This window comes from Helianthus annuus, chromosome 15, assembly GCF_002127325.2.
Source record: "Helianthus annuus cultivar XRQ/B chromosome 15, HanXRQr2.0-SUNRISE, whole genome shotgun sequence".
NCBI lineage: Eukaryota > Viridiplantae > Streptophyta > Magnoliopsida > Asterales > Asteraceae > Helianthus > Helianthus annuus.
In genome coordinates this window covers 67,981,362-68,003,714 of record NC_035447.2, presented here as the reverse complement: position 1 = coordinate 68,003,714, position 22,353 = coordinate 67,981,362, and the positions used below count along the sequence as shown (strand labels likewise).

At 40.9% G+C, this 22,353-nt stretch overlaps 2 protein-coding genes across 2 annotated transcripts; one reads left to right on the top strand and one right to left on the bottom strand.

Annotated features, from left to right (window-relative positions):
• The first annotated feature begins 975 nt into the window (after nt 1-975).
• On the top strand, nt 976-3,192 carry LOC110919745. Its single transcript, XM_022164004.2, has one exon. The coding sequence runs from the start codon at nt 976-978 to the stop codon at nt 3,190-3,192; it is 2,217 nt and encodes a 738-aa protein (XP_022019696.2).
• Nucleotides 3,193-10,904: 7,712 nt separating this feature from the next.
• On the bottom strand, nt 10,905-12,836 carry LOC118487230 (serine/threonine-protein phosphatase 7 long form homolog). The gene is made up of 2 exons (XM_035983879.1): nt 11,392-12,836; nt 10,905-11,314 (listed from the first exon to the last, which is right to left on the bottom strand). The coding sequence occupies exon 1, from the start codon at nt 12,548-12,550 to the stop codon at nt 11,555-11,557; it is 996 nt and encodes a 331-aa protein (XP_035839772.1). The 5' UTR covers nt 12,551-12,836; the 3' UTR covers nt 10,905-11,314; nt 11,392-11,554.
• Between the last annotated feature and the right edge of the window lie 9,517 nt (nt 12,837-22,353).

Genomic DNA, 22,353 nt, shown 5'->3' with positions numbered 1-22,353 from the left:
GGAAGCCCGACAAACAGTCTTGCAATTAGAAATGATTTGTTAAAATAGTACGAAGTAAACATTGTACTTCTGCCCCGACAAATAGTCTTGCAATTAGAAATGATTTGTTAAAATACTAAGAAGTGAACATTGTATTTCTGCCTGTATGTAATTATAATAGTACTACATTTATGTAATTTGCGAGTTTGATAGATCCTATTGTAATGTTGTAATGTTGTTGAATTACTAAATAAATAACCTTTTTAAATTTTGTGTTGTATCATGCCTTGTTGTAACCCTAATTTCAATGATGGTTGAAAAAAAAATAGAACCACTTCAAACGAACAATAAAATCCGACTAACTGATTAGTTGAAACAAATAACCATTTCAATGTATTTAAAGTTGTTTTAAGAGAACTACCATTTTTACTTTTTTGAATATTTAAAAAATATTATTATATGTATATTCATCCAGAAGATGGTGGGCTCCACCAACTATCTTGTTACTCCAACACTATAAATACTAGTTGTAGTAGGTTCTCAACCCACTACACAACCCACTCATCCTTAACATTTCCTAACAAACGAAATCCAGCTTACACAACCCACTCATCCTTAACATATCTTAACATTTCACTTTCTTAGTTCATGGATTCTTTTCGGCCATACCTCGTAAGACTATATTGGGGCGGTGTGTTTTCCTTTGTTAACGGGGCTGTTCGGTTTGACCAATCCATGCTAACAACCTCTTTCCTTATGCGACATAAATCATCGTATGACGAATTGGTGGATTCAATCTGTAATCATGTTCAACTTCAGAAAGAATCGGTGCGCCTTTCATTGTTACTAGGGTACACGTTTCAGGGCATATCTCAGACAACAAAAATTTTCAATGATGATGGTATTGAAACAATGAACTATTTAGCCCAAGTATTGGAAACCAACTTCATTGCCGAGATCTATGTTTAGTGGGAGGCAGTCAATCCTGTCCAACACATGAGTTTCACAAACCTTCTGCATGACATTACACAACGTAATGTTGTTGACACCCAAGATTCTGATGAAGATGACGAGGGATATGGGCAAACAACTCAAGAACACCACTTGATGCCTCCTGTTGATAACATAGTAGGTCCGTCCTCCCAGTTTCTGGTGGGTGACAACAATAATGACAGTTTTGATGATTCGGAAAGTTGCAGCACCGAAGAAAGTTCTGAAAGTGAAGAGGCACCACCATCCGACGATGGTACTTCTGACGACGTGGCTGCAGTCAACCAAAACACTGAGTTGACCCTGGCTCAGCCGAGGCCTATCATTCCAGCGACACATGACGACCCAGACGAGGACGAGGAACTTAGGGATTACATGTGTCCGGATTATGAAGATAATCCAATGGACGTATGGAATCCAAAAGTAAAACAGATACGTCTCGGCATGTATTTCAAGTCAAAACAGGAGGTGGACCTTGCTATCCGAGAATGGAACATTCGCCGTGGAAGGGAAATTTTTGTGATCGATAGCAAATCAACTTTATACAAAGTTAAATGCTACACGAGAAACGAAAATTTTAAAAACCCTTTCTCTGATGCTCCTTTGTGTGAATGGCGTGCAACGGCATCAAAACAGAAACACCAACACCTTTGGCAAATTACCAACTGGGCGCCTGCCCACACTTGTTATTCCACGGTGGTACGCAACAACAACAGGTGCCTTAGATCTAAGGATATCGCTGCACACATCTTGCCACAAATTCGTACAGACATTGCGTTGAAGGTGAAACACATCAGGACGCATATAAAGCAAGCGATGTCTGTCGATGTTACGTATACGAAGGCGTGGCGTGGACGAAGAAAGGCAATTGAGAGGATATATGGAACCTGGGAAAGCAACTTTCAGGAGCTGCCAAAGTACGTGTTACGGCTTCAGTCTCGAAACCCTGGTACGGTGGTTTCATGGTTTCATCACCCGCACTCGGCTCCAGGACATCCAACATTCAAATATGTTTTTTGGGCATTTGGTCCTTCTATTCGCGTGTTTCATCTTTGCCAGCCTGTCATCTCTGTGGACGACACACACTTGAAAGGAGGGTACCGTGGTAAGTTGTTGGTTGCGGTAACCAAAAACGCCAACAACTACATAATGCCAGTGGCGTACGCTCTTGTTGACGAAGAGACGGTTCATAGTTGGTGTTGGTTTTTCCAAAATTTGAGAGAATACGTCACCAAAGACTGTAACAGTGGAATTTGTGTTGTATCAGACCATCATGCCGGGATAATTAATGCGATGGAGAACCTTCTGGATTGGAGGAAACCAAACGCCTACCACCGTTACTGTCTTCGGCATGTCAGAAGCAATTTTAGTGGTAGGTTCAAGACCAAATCTCTTAGGAAGCTGTGTTGGATGATCGGGAGCACAAGTCAACGAAGAAAGTATCTTTGGGCTGTGAGGGAAATGCAGCTGTTAAATCGGGGTGCTTGGAACTATCTGAACGACATCGACAAAAGCAAGTGGACTATTGTTCATGACCGCGGAAACCGTCGTTGGGGTAACCTTACGAAGAACATATCTGAGTCTATGAATAATGTCTTACGGGAAGCAAGACTGCTGCCAGTAAAAGCCTTGATTCATTATACGTTCACCAAGGACGTATCAGAGTATGCTCGCCAAGCGCAGATGACCCAAAGCTGCAATACCCCTCTACCCCCTCGAATTTGGTCCAGGTTTAACAAGTTGCATTCCGTAGCCATGCAACATGAAGTGTCCGTCTACGATGTCAGAGAAGGTCGTTACGCGGTGGTTTCAAGGGAAGAAACCAATGATGACGGTGGAAACGAGTACACCGTTGAATACAGACGCCACCGGTGCTCATGCGGGAAATGGCAAATGCTTAGATTCCCTTGTTCCCATGCTATCTCCGTTTGCGCTTGGAGGGGTGAGCAACCACATGACGTTACCCACTCCATATTCCACACCACCACCTATCAGGAACAGTATAGCGGTCATTTTTTCACCCTGGGACACAAAGATGAGTGGGAAGAAGCGGACTGGACAATTCAAGGGGACCCTTCGAGGGTCACAACACATCATGGCAGGGTTCGTTCAAGAAGAATTCGAAACGAGATGGATGTTAACTACCACGATGAACCCCAGGCACGTCGATGCAGCAGATGCGGAGAAACCGGGCACAACAGGAAGGTCTGTGGCCGACGTTAAGTTAGTATCTTTTTGTGGTTTTAATGTTAACTGTTAGGTGTATCCTCCTATGTTTTGTGTTTGGTATTTCTGTTTGAATTCTCAATTGGTGTAATTTAACAATTAAGACATGTGTTCCAAAAAAATGAGTTTTTACGACTGTTAATTTAAGAAAAATTCACAAACACAAAACACAAAATTCACAATCTTTTACACTGACCAACACAATAATATAACCATCAAAGAACATTACGCGGTTTATTTTAATTTAGGAGAATTTACGAACACACAATACATCTACCAATACAGGAACCCCTAAGTCACTAACGACGGCATCATCTGATAACGCATTCTAGTCATGCTCTGGAATCAAAAGGATGTATCAGAGTCGCTGTCAATGTTGTGATATTGTTCCCATGGATCATCACTAACGACGACATCATCTGATAACGCATTAGAGTCACGATCACTGTCGTATTGGTGGTAGAACAAGCTATGGTAGATGCATCCAAACCTACATATCGGGGGGTATGGTTCTAAAACCCTTGACGATGCAGGGTTAGGGTTCTGCACAATCCAAGGACTTTGAGGTCGTTGCATAAAGGAGGTAGGATTTTGATTTGGGAGGGGTGAAGGTCTGGGAGGGGCATGCAGGTGTTTAGTGGAGGGGAGCACACTGTTAGTGTTTGGTTGTCGAGCAATATGGTTACGGTTGGTTTGGGGTTCAAGAAAGTTACGGTTGGGTTGTGGTTGAACAGAGTTAACGTTGGGTTGTGGTTGAACAGTGTTACGGTTCGGTTGTGGCTGAACAGAGATATGGTTTGGTTGTCGTTCAACATTTGCAGGGTTTGGCTCCCCTTCATGTATATGCAAATGAAAATGAATGTGTAATTCGTTATCACCATCTGCCATCCGAATAACTGGTGGGGTGAGTTAAAGATGTGAAGACATATTTGGGTGATAGGTGGTATTTATAGACAGGAGAAGTATAGGGGTGGGTAGTTATTATAATACTAGTAAAATAACCTACTGATACAATAAAGTATAATAACCTTCTTCCACTAAAGATATAGGAAAGGACAAAAAACTTTCAAGTAAACACCACTACAACAAACATCATGATAGAAAAGGAGCAACCCTATTTCCAATGGCAGTCACCTCTAGATGATAGTTCTGAGTCTGACTCTTCTCCAGAATATGGGTTCTGCCAAACACAGGACCAATCTTCTTCTTCTTCCTCATAGTTCCAAGCTTCCTTCAGGACTTCTGGGTCGTAATCCTCCTCCGGGTTAGGGTTGAAATCAAACTGTTGATTGTCATAGGTCCAAACTTTTTTAACAACGGGGATTTCTTCAACCTGTTTATTTCTTCCACGAACGTCCTTCTGTTTCGCCAGTTGCTGATTCACAACTGCACCGGAAGACGATCCTCCTTCCTCGACAGGTTTCGATTTTGTTGATTTCTTTCCTTCCTCCAGAACAGTAACCTTTGGGGGTAGTTCCCATTCCAAAATAGCTTTCATGTCTTCTTCAGTCAAGCAATTGTTTTGAAAGTGGGAGAAAGGAGGTAACCGTTTCTTACCATTGCGCTTATCCATTACTACGAAATGGTATTGCAAAGAAGAGTGATGAGGTGGTACCAATGGAGGGCCTTTTATAGATGAAAGAACGACCTAGTATAACATCTCTGAATGAAACAGCGACCTAATATAACATCTCTGAATGAAACAGCGACCTAATATAACATCTCTGAATGAAACATCGACCTAGTATAACATCTCTGAATGAAACAGCGACCTAATATAACATCTCTGAATGAAACAGCGACCTAGTATAACATCTCTGAATGAAACAGCGACCTAGTATAACATCTCTGAATGAAACAGCGACCTAGTATAACATCTCTGAATGAAACAGCGACCTAGTATAACATCTCTGAATGAAACAGCGACCTAGTATAACATCTCTGGATAAATAGTCACCCATACCCCCATCTCGAATTGCACCAACGACACACAACAAATGGGGGACCCAGAAGACTCGTTATTGGAGCTGGAGGAAGTCCCTGATACCCCCCTTGAGAAGATCCCCAGAAAGACACGCTGGTATTATTACCCAACAGAAGAGTCTAGATCCTGGTCAAAAAATGTAATGGCGTTCTATCATAACGGAGATTCTTCTTTCTGTTATAGCGGATTCCTTGGAAGGAGACAACTCGAGTCCGAGTTTTGGGGTGCCCAACTTGGATACGAGAACTACGGTTACTTGTCGCCACTGGTAAGGAGTATAAATTATTAAAACCCTCCGAAAATTTAGTTTTATTCTTATGTTATAAAACTTTCACCGTTGTAGCATGTGTGTGGGTGGGTGACGAGAATGATGAGGTTCAGATGGATTTTAATAAAAAATCCAAAAGACCAGAACAACTGTTTCCATGGACGATTCTCCCACCTCAATTTCTCGACCTTTTGGAAGAGAATCCTAACCATCGTGCGTTACCTTTTGCTATTGGATTAAAGGAACATTACCCTCCATTTTGGGACATCGATACGGTAACACTTACATCCCCCACTGTATATCTTAAACCAAATACGTTTAACTTATTTATTTTTGTCTCAGGTTTATATTCCAATCTGTGTTGACCTTCAAGACTGGTTCATGGTTCGTGTTGATATGCGGACACTTCACCTTACTTTTTATTTTACTGGGACGTGTACTTCAAGTGTTTCTGATGGGTCAAGCTTGATTCAAGTTAGGGTATACCCAACCCTAATAAAATTTGAATCGTTATTCAAAAAATTTTTGGAAAAAATTGCATACTGGGAACATTCTGGACGCCCACATGTGGAAAACACAATGGTGACACATACTGAAGTTTGCCAACATCAAAAGGAAAACCCAGGACCAGATTCAGGGGTGTCAGTTTGTATGTTGTTAAGAAAACTGGTTAGTGACGAGGACGTCGGGATTGGGGGAGATGTTGTCGAGGCTTGCGCGAAATACAGACGAGAGATGGCGGATGAGTTTTATGCAGCTCGTTTTTCACCCCCAAAACGAAAGGAAACGACCTCTGGCGAGACAACGCCAATGCCCCAAGTCCTTATTCACCCTTACATGTAATAAAACGTGTAATTGTTTATCGTACTTGTATTAAATTATTAAATATCAATTTCCACTTTTTTTGTCAAAAAGTCAAAAATGCCTTTTTGGCCGTTTTGCCCCCCTCAAAACGAGAGGAAACGACCTCTGGAGAGACAACGCCAATGCCCCAAGTCCTTATTCACCCTATCATACGACACGAAGAAACCCAGTGATGGCGAACTGCGATGCACCGGTGAGATAACAGACCCAGAAAACGCAAGGTTGGCCCTTTTTGACAAAAAGTCAAAAATGGCTTTTTGGTCGTTCCCCCCCCCCCCCTCAAAACGAGAGGAAACGACTTCTGGCGAGACAACGCCAATGCCGCAAGTCCTTATTCACCCTAGCATACGTCACGAAGAAACCCGGTGATGGCGAACTGCGACGCACCGGTGAGATAACAGACCCAGAAAACGCAAGGTTGGCCCTTTTTGACAAAAAGTCAAAACTGGCTTTTTGGCCGTTTTGCCCCCCCTCAAAACGAGAGGAAATGACCTCTGGCGAGACAACGCCAATGCCCCAAGTCCTTATTCACCCTAGCATACGACACGAAGAAACCCGGTGATGGCGAACTGCGACGCACCGGTGAGATAACAGACCCAGAAAACGCAAGGTTGGCCCTTTTTGACAAAAAGCCTAATATGTTGGAATATGAGGAAACATTAAATTTTTATTATAAAGAAAGTACGAAAGCACAATTCATAAACAAAAACAACATTCATCCTACATACAACGCCATCTATAGAGCTCGTTAGCCATGTGGCGACGGTAGTTGATACAACTCTCTTCTACGTCAGTTTCATCAATGAGCGACTTGCCTCTTACAAGGTTCTCCATCATCATACAGACAAGCACCCCTGAATTAGCAATGTTACCATTTTCCTGAGGCACACCATCTTGAACATAACCAAATGAAACTTTTTTCTTTGTGCAGTATCTCGAGTTTCGCCAATAGTGGATTTGGTCAAGAAAATGCTTGAAGAAAATTGGAAAAATGTCCATCACGTGTTCAACCAGCCGTCTTTTTTCATTTCCCCATCTTTTATCAGTCCAATATTGTGTTATTTCCATGTTAAACATATCAACACGGAATAGTAACCAGTCCTCCTGCTTAATCCATATCGGAATATACAAATAATCTACCTCCCAAAATGGAGGGTACGGTTCCTTCTTTCCCGCCATGTCTACCGCTCTTAAACAATCCTTCGTATAACACACGTCTTCATAAAATTGCGGAGGTAAAACCGTCCAACGCAATTTCCTTGACGGGTCTTTTAAAAGTTTAGATTGTCGAAGCCGCATCAGCCTTAACGTCCACGCTTGAACATGCTGCCATAAAAAAATATATCTAATCAGTGATTTGTATAATCAAAATTTAATACTGGTAGGATTGGGTTTACAATGTCATTTAGGCATGCACTAGATTCGTAGCCTAGTAGGCTACCCCAAAAGCTTCTAGGTAGCTGTATTTCCCCTAAAAAGCGAGAATAACAAAAAGGGGAATCCCCGTTTAGGTAAAACTCAACAGCATCCCTTGACCAATTTTCGGAATTTTCAGTTGGAAATGTAAAATTTTTTCTTTCTGGAGGGCTGCCACCAGGTTTACTCGACTGAGCGGACGACCCACGGTTATTTAGCATGACCTGGGTCGGCTTTGGAAAAGACGAAGTGCTAGAACGACCGGTTGGACGTCTTAACTTGTTTAGAATCGAAAATGACTTTCTCTGGACCACATGCGAATTGTTTTGCTCATCAGCTACTTGATTGTCACCTTGGTTAGCCATAAAGGTGGTTGTGGTTTTTGTGGACTTCTCATTCCCTATGGTAGGGGTATTTATAGTGGGTGGAAATTGAATTAAAATTACATTTTCTTTTTGATAAAAATGCTTATTAGTTAAAAATTGTGAAATGTCCTTTATACCCTTAATGATAAACAAATATAAATACCTCATGATTGTGTTAGTTTATGTGTTTTTTTAGTATCAATTTACTTAGAACAATAAAATAATAATAAAATATATTGCACAAATAACAAAAACAAAAAACACAATATATTTATTTCACAATGTAATACACAATATATTTATTTCACAAAGTATTACACTCTATGGGTCATTCGGTGGTGGTGGAAACAGGTTCAAGTCGAGACTCCAGTCTAAGGGGTTTGGTTCAACATCTGCATAACGGTTCCGGTGATCTTCGTTACTTTGGTTTGGGGGCCAGTACTGATAGTCTGTTTGGGTATCCGGCATAAATGTTATCATCTGTGACGCGGGGGTAACTAACCCTGCCAGACTTGTGTTGGGGCCCATCATATGGGACGAGGGGCTAAAAAACCCCGCCTGACTTATGTTTGGGTCTACAAACTGATTGTTGTTACCCATATCATTCTGTTGGGGGTTCAATAAGTCACCGACGTCAAAACCCTCGGAGCATGCCGTAGCCAACACTGACTGCCATGATCCACCCATATCAGTATTACCAAAGTTTCCCGCAAAATTTACATCTTCGTTACCACCGGATCCTGATCCCCCCCTGTTTCGAAGTTTGGGCCCTAATTTGATGTCCCGGCCACTTGAACGTTTCTACCACCACGACCACGACGTCGGGGCCTCCCTACCCTCTGTGTACGAGGATATGAAACAAGGTCCACCGGCTCCTGTGACAGATGAGTCGGATATTGTGTGTATTGTGGAACATTAGACATCTTAAGGGCCCGATACGCCGCACCATGAATAACGTCCACATCTTCAGATTGGTGAATTAGACCCATCGTCTCCGACTGCAAAAAAATAATTAATAATTAATTTTTTTACTAACAATAATAAAGGTAACTTTCAATAATTTTAAACTTGTATATACCATCATTTGGGCCCTTGCTCCTTCGTCTTGAAAACCGCTCGTAGGGTGATGTGTGTAAAATGCAACATATAAATTACATCAAATAAGGCATAAAACTAACCCTTTTTAAGTACTAATGTTGGAAAAAGAGTGTTTTTGTCTTCCTTTTGTATTTTCAGGATGAAATGAGCTCAAATTCACAAAAGAAGCAAAAAGACAGCTAAATCTTACATAAATACAAGAAAAGGAACAAAAGTGGATTGCCCGACCCCTCAACGGCATCCTCCCAAGCAGAAAAGAGAAGTCAGAAGACTGAACACGCCCCGTGCTCAGCCAGCACGGGGCCGTGCCCAAGAAGCAGCAGAAAAGACAAACCTATAGAAGCTTCTATTGCCCACCACGGGGCCGTGTCCAGTGAGCACGGGGGCGTGGCGAAAGTACAGCAGGCGCATTAATTGTAATGGCGAATTACAATTAATGAAGAGAGAGAGTGTCAGACGGGCACGGGGGCGTGTCCAGCGGACACGGGCCGTGCCCAGCCTTCTGTTCAGCCTATAAATAGGAGTGCTTGGTTTCATTTCAACTCATCCCTTGGCACACCACCTCTCTCACACTTCATCCACCACCCACCACCACCATAACACCATCATCCACCACCATCATCCATTGTCCATCATAGAGTGTGTGAGTCGTCTCGGGATCCAAGATTGATCGTAAGAGTTCTTGACAATCAAGGCCATGTTTGCCTAAGTCTCTTACATCACTTGGTGAAGACAAGTGTTTAGTATAATACTTTTTATTTTTAATCTTTTGCACTTTTTATTTGGTTTTGTATTAATGACTTTAATAACTAGTTGCTTATGTTGAAGGTGATCTTTCCTTATCGTTTGTCCGTGGTGTCTTGGCATTATTTTACTGTCTATATAAAATAAAAGATTTTCACCATTCATATCTCCACGGTCTATATGGAGGTATGTTGGCTACCTGGTCGGGGGTTAAAGGAATGGTTTGGTAAGGGTCTTGCCCTTGTTCAGCGTTTAGAGGTCCTGCAAGGGACCTGGGTCAAATTTAGTAGGATCTCCTTCAATGCCCATAGGTATTGGATGGCGGGGATCCAAACTCTTTGACCCCCTCATAAGTTAACTACTATTAATACTATAACCCGGCTATTTAGGACTGTATCCCTGCTGACTCAGACTACTTAGTCGAGGGTAACGTCACCGCCAAAAGCGGGGCCTACCATAATTTGCATCAATAACTTAATTCATTATCTTTCAATAATCCGACCCTTTAGGATTGTATCCTTGCTGACTCAAACTACTGGGTTGAGGGTAACGTCGCCTTCAAAAGAGGGGGCTACTACAATAACTAAGATAATCTCTTAAACAAGTGCAAAAGTGCGAAAATAATCAAAGGTTATACTAATACACGAGTCGGATCCAATTGATTCATCTTGTCTATCTGTTTTTATTTTTATTTTATTTTTCAGCATTTAGTTAGTTTTTATTTTCTTAGTTTAAAAAGCTTTTCTAACTTTTTGATTTGATTAGACGTTGAGGATAAACCGGTACTAAAAGCTCTTGTGTCCTTGGACGACCTCGGTATCTTACCAACACTATACTACGTCCACGATGGGTGCACTTGCCCATATGTGTGTTTAGTGTTAGTAAATATCGTGTTTTATAAATTTAAAACTTGGCTAAAAGTGTAAAAAGGGCTTAAATATACATCTAAATTATATCACAACTAACGCACATCATAGGGCCAGCTGACAACTGTGGGTTAGACACATATAACACGGTATGTTCCATGTACCACGACATGTAATCATTGGCAACTCCAACAGATGTCATGAGTTCCCCGGTGACCACGTTTCGATGACGTGCCTCCCACTGACAAACATACGGTGCGTAACGACTTAACCAGTTCCAGCCGGTTTTCCCGCTCCGGTTCATGGAATGAAGCCTGACATGCTCATTATGATCTATGGCAATTGGGTTAGGTATATACTGGAACATGCCAAACTGTCTCATCACTCGTTGAGGATAGTGATGCTCCACAACCGAGTAGCATAGCAGAGGGCAACAACTCCGCCAAATTCCCATACCACTCCGACATATATCGGGGAGTCTACCCACAATGTCGTCGTATGGTCTCCAATTAAACTGAAACAAAAAAATCAATCTTTAGAAACGTGTTCAAACAAACTTAAATTTTATATGTCAACAACTAACAACCATACCGTTGCCTCGGTCATAGATTGCAGCTGAGATCTATATGTTCTCAGGCAATGTGTGGAAACATCTGTACACGTTAAGCTTCCCTTCCACCTAAAAGGATAAACAAAAAAATAACATAGTGTTATATAGATACCAAATAATAAATTTAATTATTTCCAATTCACACTACCGAGCAGCTAATGGGGCATTGTACTGGAACAGGCCAACAGCAGGAGCAAAACAACGAAACCTCTCCCAAACCCGCACTTGTAGAAGCGCAACTGACCCAGTAATGGCTATAGCATTAGGTGCTGCAGCATTACAAAGGTTTTTGTAAAGGAGAGCTAACACAGCACTGCCCCAACTATATCCCGAACATGCGGGCAAGTCTACGAGAAATTCTAAAAATTTGACATCAATCAGGTGGTTTGCATTATCAGGAAAGATTGTGCACCCTATCAAATAAAATATTATTTGACGTGCACGAAAAATGCAATCTTCATCTGATGCTTCATTTTCAGAAAAATTGGATGATGTTATTTGTTCTAAAACTCGGAGGGACTTAACCCTTTTGCCCTTCACATCAGCTTCCGCAGGGGTAAACCCCAACACCTGTTGACACTTGTCTCGTACAGCATACATCGACATACCAATGTCAACCCCAGAAATAGGCAACCCATCTATTGGTAGCCCCCACAACACGTTGACATCCTGTAATGTCACAGTCGTTTCTCCAAAAGGAAGGTGAAACGTGTGAGTTTCTGGCCTCCATCTCTCAACCAACGCAGTTATTAAGGCGTGGTCTACATACTTGTACCCAATTTGCAGTATCCCGTTGAATCCTGCTGCATGTATTAAACCTTCTACCCTTCCACCAACCGGATTTTCTTTCATATGCTGCCAGAACGTTCGATCTGATCGTCTAATATTTAATGGCTGATCATACGCTGTTGGATTTTTGAATACCTCAAACGCACGGTGATTCTTGTCCAAGAACAACACCGCTGCATTAAGAGGACCAGGATGACATTCAAAATTCATCTTCGGCTGATAAAGGTTGACTGAATATTTATCGGTAATGAAAGGATTGAAGCTTCGTTTGATATTGAAAATGTATCTCGAGTGCTTTGCTTTATGTTCATATGTAAAGACTTCAATCTGTGCATCATTTTTTGAATTCATGGTGAAAGCCAGTATTTTTCTTACACAACAGTATTTTTCTTACACAAAACTATTCAACTTAGCAGGTTTGATTCCATATCATGTGAGAGCCTAGGGTTTAGTCATTTCACCTTTACATTAACCACTCACATTTCATGCAGCAAAAGGACAACAAGGTGAAACAGTCACCTATATTACTAGCAAACGAAAGTTGCATGTATTCTGCAAAGATGACAGTTATTTTAATAAGCTTGTGACACCATTCTGCGATCTTTAATAAGCTTGTGACACCATTCTGTGATCTTGAATAAGGTTGTAACATGAAACAACGATCTTGAATAAGTTTGTAAGATGAAACTGCGATCTTGAATAAGGTTGTAACATGAAACAACGATCTTGAATAAGGTTGTAACATGAAACAGCGATCTTGAATAAGGTTGTAACATGAAACTGCGATCTTGAATAAGGTTGTAACATCAAACAGCGACTTTCAGAAGGTCGCTGTATCAATCTGCAACCTTCAACATCTTTGGCAGCTTTTGCAGAAAAATTCATTGAAGGTCGCTATATCAACTTACAACTTACCTAAAAGTGCAAACAATATGCATGAGCACCTAATAACACTTTTTTCTTGTTCAAACCACCTATTATTGCAAAAAATTCGAACATTAATGTGGAAATATAAATGCCCATTTCAACTCGGACTCCGATGTCAAGTGACGATTCTCCATCAAGCCTATACCCCACCGTGAATGACTCCATCAAGTCGGTGTTTCCGACGTATACCCTCCGATCGACTCTGACATTTAAATGGTGATCGACTTTAATAACCGCAATTGATGATTTGATGGTTCTGTAATTTAGAATTAATTAGTGTAGTTTATGGAAGAGGATGAACAGGGGTTTAAAATTATAGAAATGCCCTCATGTGCAATGCATGTGAGGGCATTTAACTGAGTTTTTAGACGAGGTTAGTTGTAAAGGTTATAACATGTAACAAAACATGAACATAAAGGTTGGGTTTGGCCGATTTCATAGTGAAAGGTATAAAGTGCAGATTAGGTATAATATAAACGTTGTTTTGTGCAATTTTGTCTTTATTTAATAACATCATTCTTGAAGATTTTCGATCTTTACAACTTGTATGATGATTTTTCAAAAATTAATCTTCTTGTATTTTTCTTGTTAACCATGTACTTTTATACTTGATTCACCACTAGAAACATGATTAGTTTCTTTTAAAACAATGTTTTAGTAAATCTTGTGTATAACTTTAGTTTCTTGAGAAAACTAGTTTTGAAATCATCCAAGTTTATGACTAGTAACATGTTACATACTTCATCATTCATAAAATCATTTTCATTCTTCAAGTTCATGAGAAACATAAAGTATGATGATCTTGGTCTTTCACAAGATCACCACCTTAACTTACTAGATCATGTGTTAAATCACAATCTAGTAGGTTTCATATGATGTCTAACATCACTAACACAAATCATCAACCATCAAGAAGCAAAACAACACTTAACAATACGTATTCTTATGATTTCTTATAGTTTTGTGCTTATGTTCATGTTTCATCTTCAAGTTTCTTAGTGTTCTTCAAGATTAACTTTATGTAACATCTTTTAACCACTTGAAATAGATGTAAAATAGAAAGTTTAGTGTTCTTACCACTAGCACAAGGCTAGGGATGATCAAGAGGAGAAAACAAGTGGATAAAAGCACTAGAGAGAGGTCCTTCAACTTTCAAGAGCTCCAAGATTCTTTGTACAGCTTCTAACACCTTTGTATATGTGTAGATTTAATGAGAAGTGAATGAAGATGATGGTGGTGTTTGGGGAGTTCTTGGTCGTAGCGTATGGAGGGGGAGGAGAAGGTTTTTCAAGTGTGGTGAGAAGTGAGAATGAAATGGTTATGGTCCTTGGGTTATTCTTATAATCTTCTAACACTTCATAATCCAATGGATAATATGTTCCCTTAAGTACATGACATATCTTTTAATCAAATCTTCATGAGATCAAGCAAGATCAAATAAGATCTCCCAAATGGGCCATGTGGGCGGTGAGATAGGTGGGGGGGGGTAGTAGGCTTAGGTTGTAACAATTTAGTTAGTTTGTAGTTAGAAATCAAGTATAAGTTAATTACTTGGTTACTAGATATTTTTGTAGGTGTTATGATGTTCGGGGATTGTAACTAGCTTGGAAACATTAAAACAATGCTTCTAGTGTAATTTTGGTGTTTCAGGTAGTGTCCGGTTGTTCGGTTAGATACTGGTTCATTAAAGTGCTAAACTATACTGTTTATTGTTCTTTATGTACCCTTTTGTGACACTTTTAATTCCCGACACTTAGGAAAGCATTCAGGACCATTTAGTCATATTTTTGCATGTTACTAGCTTGTAAAAAAAAGCTGATTTTTGCTGATTTATGCTGAATTCAGCATTTTGAGTGAGTTTTAGGCACTTTCCGGCATTTAAACTATCACTTAGGAATGCAGTTTTGTGGTCCTTACTTCCCTACACACCATATTGGTGTAGTACTTAGTCTCTGGCCCATACTGGGTCTCAAAACACTGTCTGTCTATGTGCTGAGTTCTGTCAGCATTTTTCTGAGTTATCCGCTAACTGTGCTAACTGTGCTTTGTGCATCATTTATGTCTATATGTTTGCATGCAGTCAATGATATGTCATTTGCAATATGTGATGCACATGTAAGTATAATGCAGAAATCAGAAAGCAATTTAAGTCATAAATTGTAAATCAGCACAGTCATTAAGCACTGATCATCATTTAATAATTGTACGGATGCATGCAAATTTGACAGTTGTCACATTCTCCCCCTATTAAGAAAATTTCGTCCTCAAAATTTGTACTACCTTAACTCCTTAGGGTTACATTATGTCTGTATGTATATGAATAATACTGAGGTAGATAACCACAAAACCGAATCAAATCTTATTCATATCAGGTGAATCCAAGGATGTATTTCAACAACAAGAACCCAATAGTTAAAAGGTACGTGTTCTAGCATTTGATGTCAAGGGACACGAGATGTATAGATGTATAATCTAGCGTAACTTAGTTAACAGGGGTGCAACAAGGAGTTTTGACCAATGGATTCTCAAACAGTCGGTCACAATATGCAAACGAGTTTTCACAAACCATAGCATTTGCTATATGAACTCAAAATCAACAACTTGATTATGAAAATGATCTGTCAACTTTCGAATAAATAAATGGTAAGGATTAGTGTGTAAACATTCTTGAATTGCGAAAATACACCGAGTGAAATACAAGCGAATCTGGTGTATCATTGTCTTAATTTGTAGTTGCATTAGGAATGTTTTAAATGACAGGTCAAACAGAGTATGTGTATTTTGTGTGGAACGGTCGACCATGATTAGCTCAAGCTACAAATTTGTAATGACACCACAAGGTGTCGTGATTGACATATTTCAACAATAGCGGTGACCGAACAAGTTCACCGTGCTTGAAATAAAAGGAAAGTGTATTGAAACAACTCCGAAAACTTGATTTAAATAGCATCATGGGGTTTTCAATCAAATATGGAAGATTAAAGAGCTACTGTTTCTGATTGAAGATGAAAAAGTAATAAATACCACAAGGCATTCGATCGACCATGAAAGAATCGTTAGGAGGTACACCGTGCTATGAAATGAATCTATGTAACCTTGCCTTAGCACACAACTGTGTTGGGACCGCTTTAATTGTGATAAACAAAACGGATTTAGAGCAAGTCAATAAACAATTAAATCCGTGTATGAGGTGCGTAACGAAATTAACGCAAGCTTCAATTTTGTGAAAGCATCACCACAAGGTGCCGAAACCAACAAACGATTTAGTGGAGTCATAGACTAAACAAGTCTACTACGACTCGAAACAAAAGACCCTTTGCAAAATTTGAATATGATGCTCTCAATACATCATATGGCGTCTTAAATTGAATATGTGAAATGGACAAGTTCAAGCAATTGAACTTGGTTTCAGCGCAATCTGACAATAAATGTATGTATCAACAAGGGAATCTCAGCGTGGTTACGAAGATAAATCATGAATGTAACTTGAAAGAAAAGAAGTTTCAAGAAAGTGTGTTGACTGGATAACAAGGAAGCCAACAATTACCATAATGTAGGTCATTCGAATCACAAATCAGTAATTAGATTTAGCAACATAATATTTAAACTTTAATGAAGTGTTTATTCGAAATGAGACCGCATGCGTAGCAAATGGTGCATGCGTAACACATAAGTTTTCAAGTAATGAAACAATGAGTATTTGCTAAAATGAAGAAATGACCAAGTATCGAAGCAAATGTGTGTTTGCTCTCAGCGAAGAAAATTAACGCGATGCAACTACCATTAAGGGGAGTAGAGATGCAAACATCTACTCGCTAGAAGTAAAAGTGAAGATTTTAAAGAAATTTGAGTACTTTCTGTTTGGTTTACTGAAATAGCATATATGTCGGGATAATGGGGTTTACTTGAGTTAACAGGTGTGGTTCCTAAGCAACCTTTCCGAGTTTGGACCTGGGTTCCCAAAGGTCCTAAGTACATGTTTTCTAGATTCTCAAAGTTTCGTATTCTGTGTAAAACTGTTTTGTGCATCGTGTAGGAAACACCATTTTTGTGTAAGTTTAAAACAAGTTATTGTCCCACAATTTCCCCGGTATACTTTCTTCCTGAATTCACAGCTAGTGACACTCGATCATCGATCAGTCGTGAAATAGTAGTCGGATCCTTACAGTTAGTTAAATAAGTAATTTGTTAATCCTTAGCAAGAGTCACCGACTCTTGTTGGTTAGCTCGTTCGGCTCCTGGTAGTTTGATGTTCGTACGAAAGCTATCGTCCTTCCTCTTGACGAGCAAAACTGAGGTTACCCAAGGCGGAAAACTTGGTCTGTTATCTTCCTTCTCTATCAACTACTGAAGCTACACTGACAATCCTTGCATCTCCGAAGGTGTAAGTCGCTAAGGTGCATTGACTGCAGGCATGGTGCCTGGAATCGAATCGATGCGAAATTCGACTTGTCGTTGAGGAGATAATTCTGGCAAGTCTTCGGGGAAGACTTCAGGATATTCCCTTATCACAGGGATATCTTCGAGTTTTGGTTTTTCGGTTCCCTTGTCCACGACATGAGCCCAGAAAGCAACACATCCATTACGCAACAACTTTCGTGCCTTCAAGCAATTTGGAAGCTGTAGGGGCGTATTCTGCTTACCTCCATGAATCATGATTGTTTCTTCATTTGCCATCGGTGTGCGGGTAATAATCTCCGCTTGATTGCTCGACAACCAATCCATCCCAATTACCACGTCGAAGCTTCCCTTGAGCTAGTTCTATCGAGTACTGGATATCTATCTTACTACTAAAACAAGTATATTCTGAAGCTAAAATTTGACAACACTGTCAAATAGAACAGACACATAACATTGACTATTATGAGACGTACCGATGGCCATGTTTGGATCCTGGCGTGCTTCCCTAGCTCCGGTGTTAGACATTTTTCCCACGATCTTGTTTAATCTCCCTTGGGCAATCTTTCCTAAAGTGCCCCACGTCGTCGTAGTTAAAACACCCTTGACCTCTCTTTCCACGTCCCGTCTTGTGCCAACACGTTTCCCTGCAGTGCCCCACCTTGCCACAGTTATCACACTTTCCATCTTTACATCGCCCGGTATGATGACATCGACACTTGTCGCATTTAGGTAGTTTACCCACGTACTCTTTTCCCTTTTTGGCCTTGTTGTTGTTATTCGTCTGAGTACCATGCTTGAAGTTTCCGAACTTTCTCTTGTTATCTCCAGATAACTCCACATGAGTCTCCTTTTTCTCCTCAGAGGTTGAAAATCTTCCTAGTCTTATCGCTTCTTCAGTGAGCGCCACACTCAAGTCAATAGCTGCGGAAATTGTTGGAGGTTTAGATGTTGTTACCAGGCTTAGAATCTGAGGTGCCAATCCCCCGATGAAACGTTCAATCTTTTTAAATTCTGGTTCTACCATGTAGGGGACAACACGCGACAGAACATGGAATTTCTGCATGTACTCAGCTATCTTTGGACCTTCCATCTTCAAGTTCCAGAACTCAGTTTCCAACTTCTGGATTTTTGCTCTCGAACAGTACTTCTTATGCATTAGTTCTTTCAGTTCGTCCCATGTCAAAGCATACGCAGCAGTCTCGCCCAACGTTTGAACCTGGAGGTTCCACCATGACAGAGCCCCATCTTGAAGCAGTCCAGAAATGTACGTGACCTGATGTTCTGGGGCACATTTTCTCAACCGCAAAACAGAATCCGTCTTCTCAACCCAGCGCACGAAGGCTAAGGCATCCCCAGTGCCGTCGAAATCCAGGGGCTTGCAGCCCAAGAACTGCTTGTAGGTGCAGCCGTTGGGTGGGTTATTTCCTGAGGTACCTCCACTGCGTTCAGAGCGAAGGGCCTCGTGCTGTGCGATGGCCTGTGAAATGCGCTCTTGTAATTCCGCCTCTATCGCCGGCAGAGGGTTGTTGGCATCGGTGTTCCCTTGAAGCGACATCTTCTAAGAAGAAGAACGGTTAGGTCAGGTCTCATTAAGGTCGCAAGCACATAAGCATCTCTTAACAAATGAGACCTAGGAGATGTGTATATATATACATATACATATTTAAGCAATCGTTATAACAATCAACATCACAACTATAGTGCAACTTGTAGATAGGAACATGTTTAATCAGAACAAAACAAGCAAGCACGTAGTACCACAATTATAGCACACACATGCAGATCAACAACGTGCTTAGTGGGGACATGGCAATTGAGCTTTGATGTGTGTAAAATGCAACATATAAAACACATCAATTAAGGCATAAAACTAACCCTTTTTAAGTACTAATGTTGGAAAAAGAGTGTTTTTGTCTTCCTTTTGTATTTTCAGGATGAAATGAGCTCAAAATCACAAAAGAAGCAAAAAGACCACTAATTCTACCATAATTACGAGAAAAGGAGCAAAAGTGGACTGCCCGGACCCTCAACGGCACCTCCCAAGCCAAAGAGAAGAAAACAGAGCCTGAACACGCCCCGTGTCCAGCGAACACGGGGGGCGTGCCCAGGAAGCAGCAGATAAGACAAACCAGTAGAAGCTTCCATTGCTGGGCACGGGGCCGTGTCCAGCGAGCACGGGGGCGTGTTGAAAGTACAGCAGGCGCATTAATTGTAATTCGCAATTACAATTAATGAAGAGAGAGAGTGTCAGACGGGCACGGGGCCGTGTCCAGCGAACACGGGGCCGTGTCCAGCGTTCTGTCCAGCCTATAAATAGAGGAGCTTGGTTTCATTCTCTCTCATCCCTTGGCACACCACCTCTCTCACACCTCATCCACCACCCACCACCACCATAACACCATCATCCACCACCATCATCCATTGTCCATCGTAGAGTGTGTGAGTCGTCTCGGGATCCAAGATTGATCGTAAGAGTTCTTGACAATCAAGGCCATGTTTGCCTAAGTCTCTTACATCACTTGGTGAAGACAAGTGTTTAGTATAATACTTTTTATTTTTAATCTTTTGCACTTTTTATTTGGTTTTGTATTAATGACTTTAATAACTAGTTACTTATGTTGAAGGTGATCTTTCCTTATCGTTTGTCCGTGGTGTCTTGGCATTATTTTACTGTCTATATAAAATAAAAGATTTTCACCATTCATATCTCCACGGTCTATATGGAGGTATGTTGGCTACCTGGTCGGGGGTTAAGGGAACGGTTTGGTAAGGGTCTTGCCCTTGTTCAGCGTTTAGAGGTCCTGCTTGGGACCTGGGTCAAATTTAGTAGGATCTCCTTCAATGCCCATAGGTATTGGATGGCGGGGATCCAAACTCTTTGACCCCCTCATAAGCTAACTACTATTAATACTATAACCCGGCTATTTAGGACTGTATCCTTGCTGACTCAGACTACTTAGCCGAGGGTAACGTCACCGCCAAAAGCGGGGCTTACCATAATTTGCATTAATAACTTAATTCATTATCTTTCAATAATCCGACCCTTTAGGATTGTATCCTTGCTGACTCAAACTACTGGGTTGAGGGTAACGTCGCCTTCAAAAGAGGGGCCTACTACAATAACTAAGATAATCTCTTAAACAAGTGCAAAAGTGCAAAAATAATCAAAGGTTATACTAATACACGTGTCGGATCCAAGTGATTCATCTTGTCTATCTGTTTTTATTTTATTTTATTTTTCAGCATTTAGTTAGTTTTTATTTTTCTTAGTTTAAAACATTTTTCTAACTTTTTGATTTGGTTAGACGTTGAGGATAAACCGGTATTAAAAGCTCTTGTGTCCTTGGACGACCTCGGTATCTTACCAACACTATACTACGTCCACGATGGGTGCACTTGCCCATATGTGTGTTTAGTGTTAGTGAATATCGTGTTTTATAAATTTAAAACTTGGTTAAAAGTGTAAAAAGGGCTTAATTATTTATTAAAAACATATACACACTGACACGCATCAAGTTTTTGGCGCCGCTGCCGGGGACACAAGGATTTTAAGAAAGTTAGGAATCAACGGCCTAATCATCTTTTTATTTTTTTAATTTTTAGGAATTTTTTTTTTTTTTTTTTTTAGATTTTTCAGCTTCTGCAGAGCTCAGCACGGGGCCGTGCCTGGTCGGACACGGGCCGTGCTCAGCAACGTTACTGGCAGTTTTTGTTTTTCAAGTTACAGAAGGCTGACCACGGGGCCGTGTCGGTGCAACACGGGGCCGTGTCCAACTTCCAGTAACTGGGATCTGAAAAACAACCACTGTAACTCCGACCACGGGGCCGTGTTCGCTAGACACGGGGCCGTGGTGAACCTTCTGACCAACATTCTTTTCTGTTTTTATTGCAGGACTTGGAACCCGACACCAACTTCACGTAGTGTATGAGCTCCAGTTCCAATAAAGACATAAAGGAACCATTAGAAGAACCCGAACGCTTTCTCAGAAAAAGGTTAAAAGCCAAAAACCAAGAGAAGGTTTCGGGTGATCCACCCCCAATGGCGGACCAACGTACCCTCATGGATTACTTACGACCCACCGTAGGTAATCTCGGTGCCGCTATCAATGCCCCGAATGTCGAAGCCAATAACTTCGAACTTCGACCGCACTTGATACAAATGCTCCAAAACTCCGCGACCTTTCACGGGCTCGCGGACGAGGATCCCCATCTACATATAACTAATTTCTTAGAAATATGTGATACCTTTCGGATCAATGGAGCATCAAACGACGCCATCCGCCTTCGTATGTTTCCATTCTCACTAAAAGACCGAGCGAAAGCTTGGCTCAACACCCTCCCAGCTGGATCGGTAAACACCTGGGATGAACTAGCCCAAAAATTTCTATATAAGTATTTCCCTCCTTCTAAAACTGCTAAATTAATGGCTGAAATTAACACATACTCACAAGAGGACGGGGAATCCTTATATGAAACTTGGGAAAGGTTCAAGGAGCTATTACGCAAGTGTCCCCATCACGGCCTCGCAATATGGCAACAAGTATCCACTTTCTACAATGGGTTGTTGCCACATACTAGGCAGACACTTGATTCTAGCTCCGGGGGACTTTTAGGTAATCGTCGCCCACACGAAATATATAATCAGATTGAGGAAATTGCTCAAACCAATTTTCAGTGGCACACTCCCCGGGGAAATAAATCTATCGCCCCGGGCGCCCATAAGGTAGACGAAAGCACCTCTTTACAAGCCCAAATCGAGGCCCTTTCTTCAAAAATAAAAAAATTAGAAATGACCAAAACAGTCTCGGTCATGGCTTGTGAAGGGT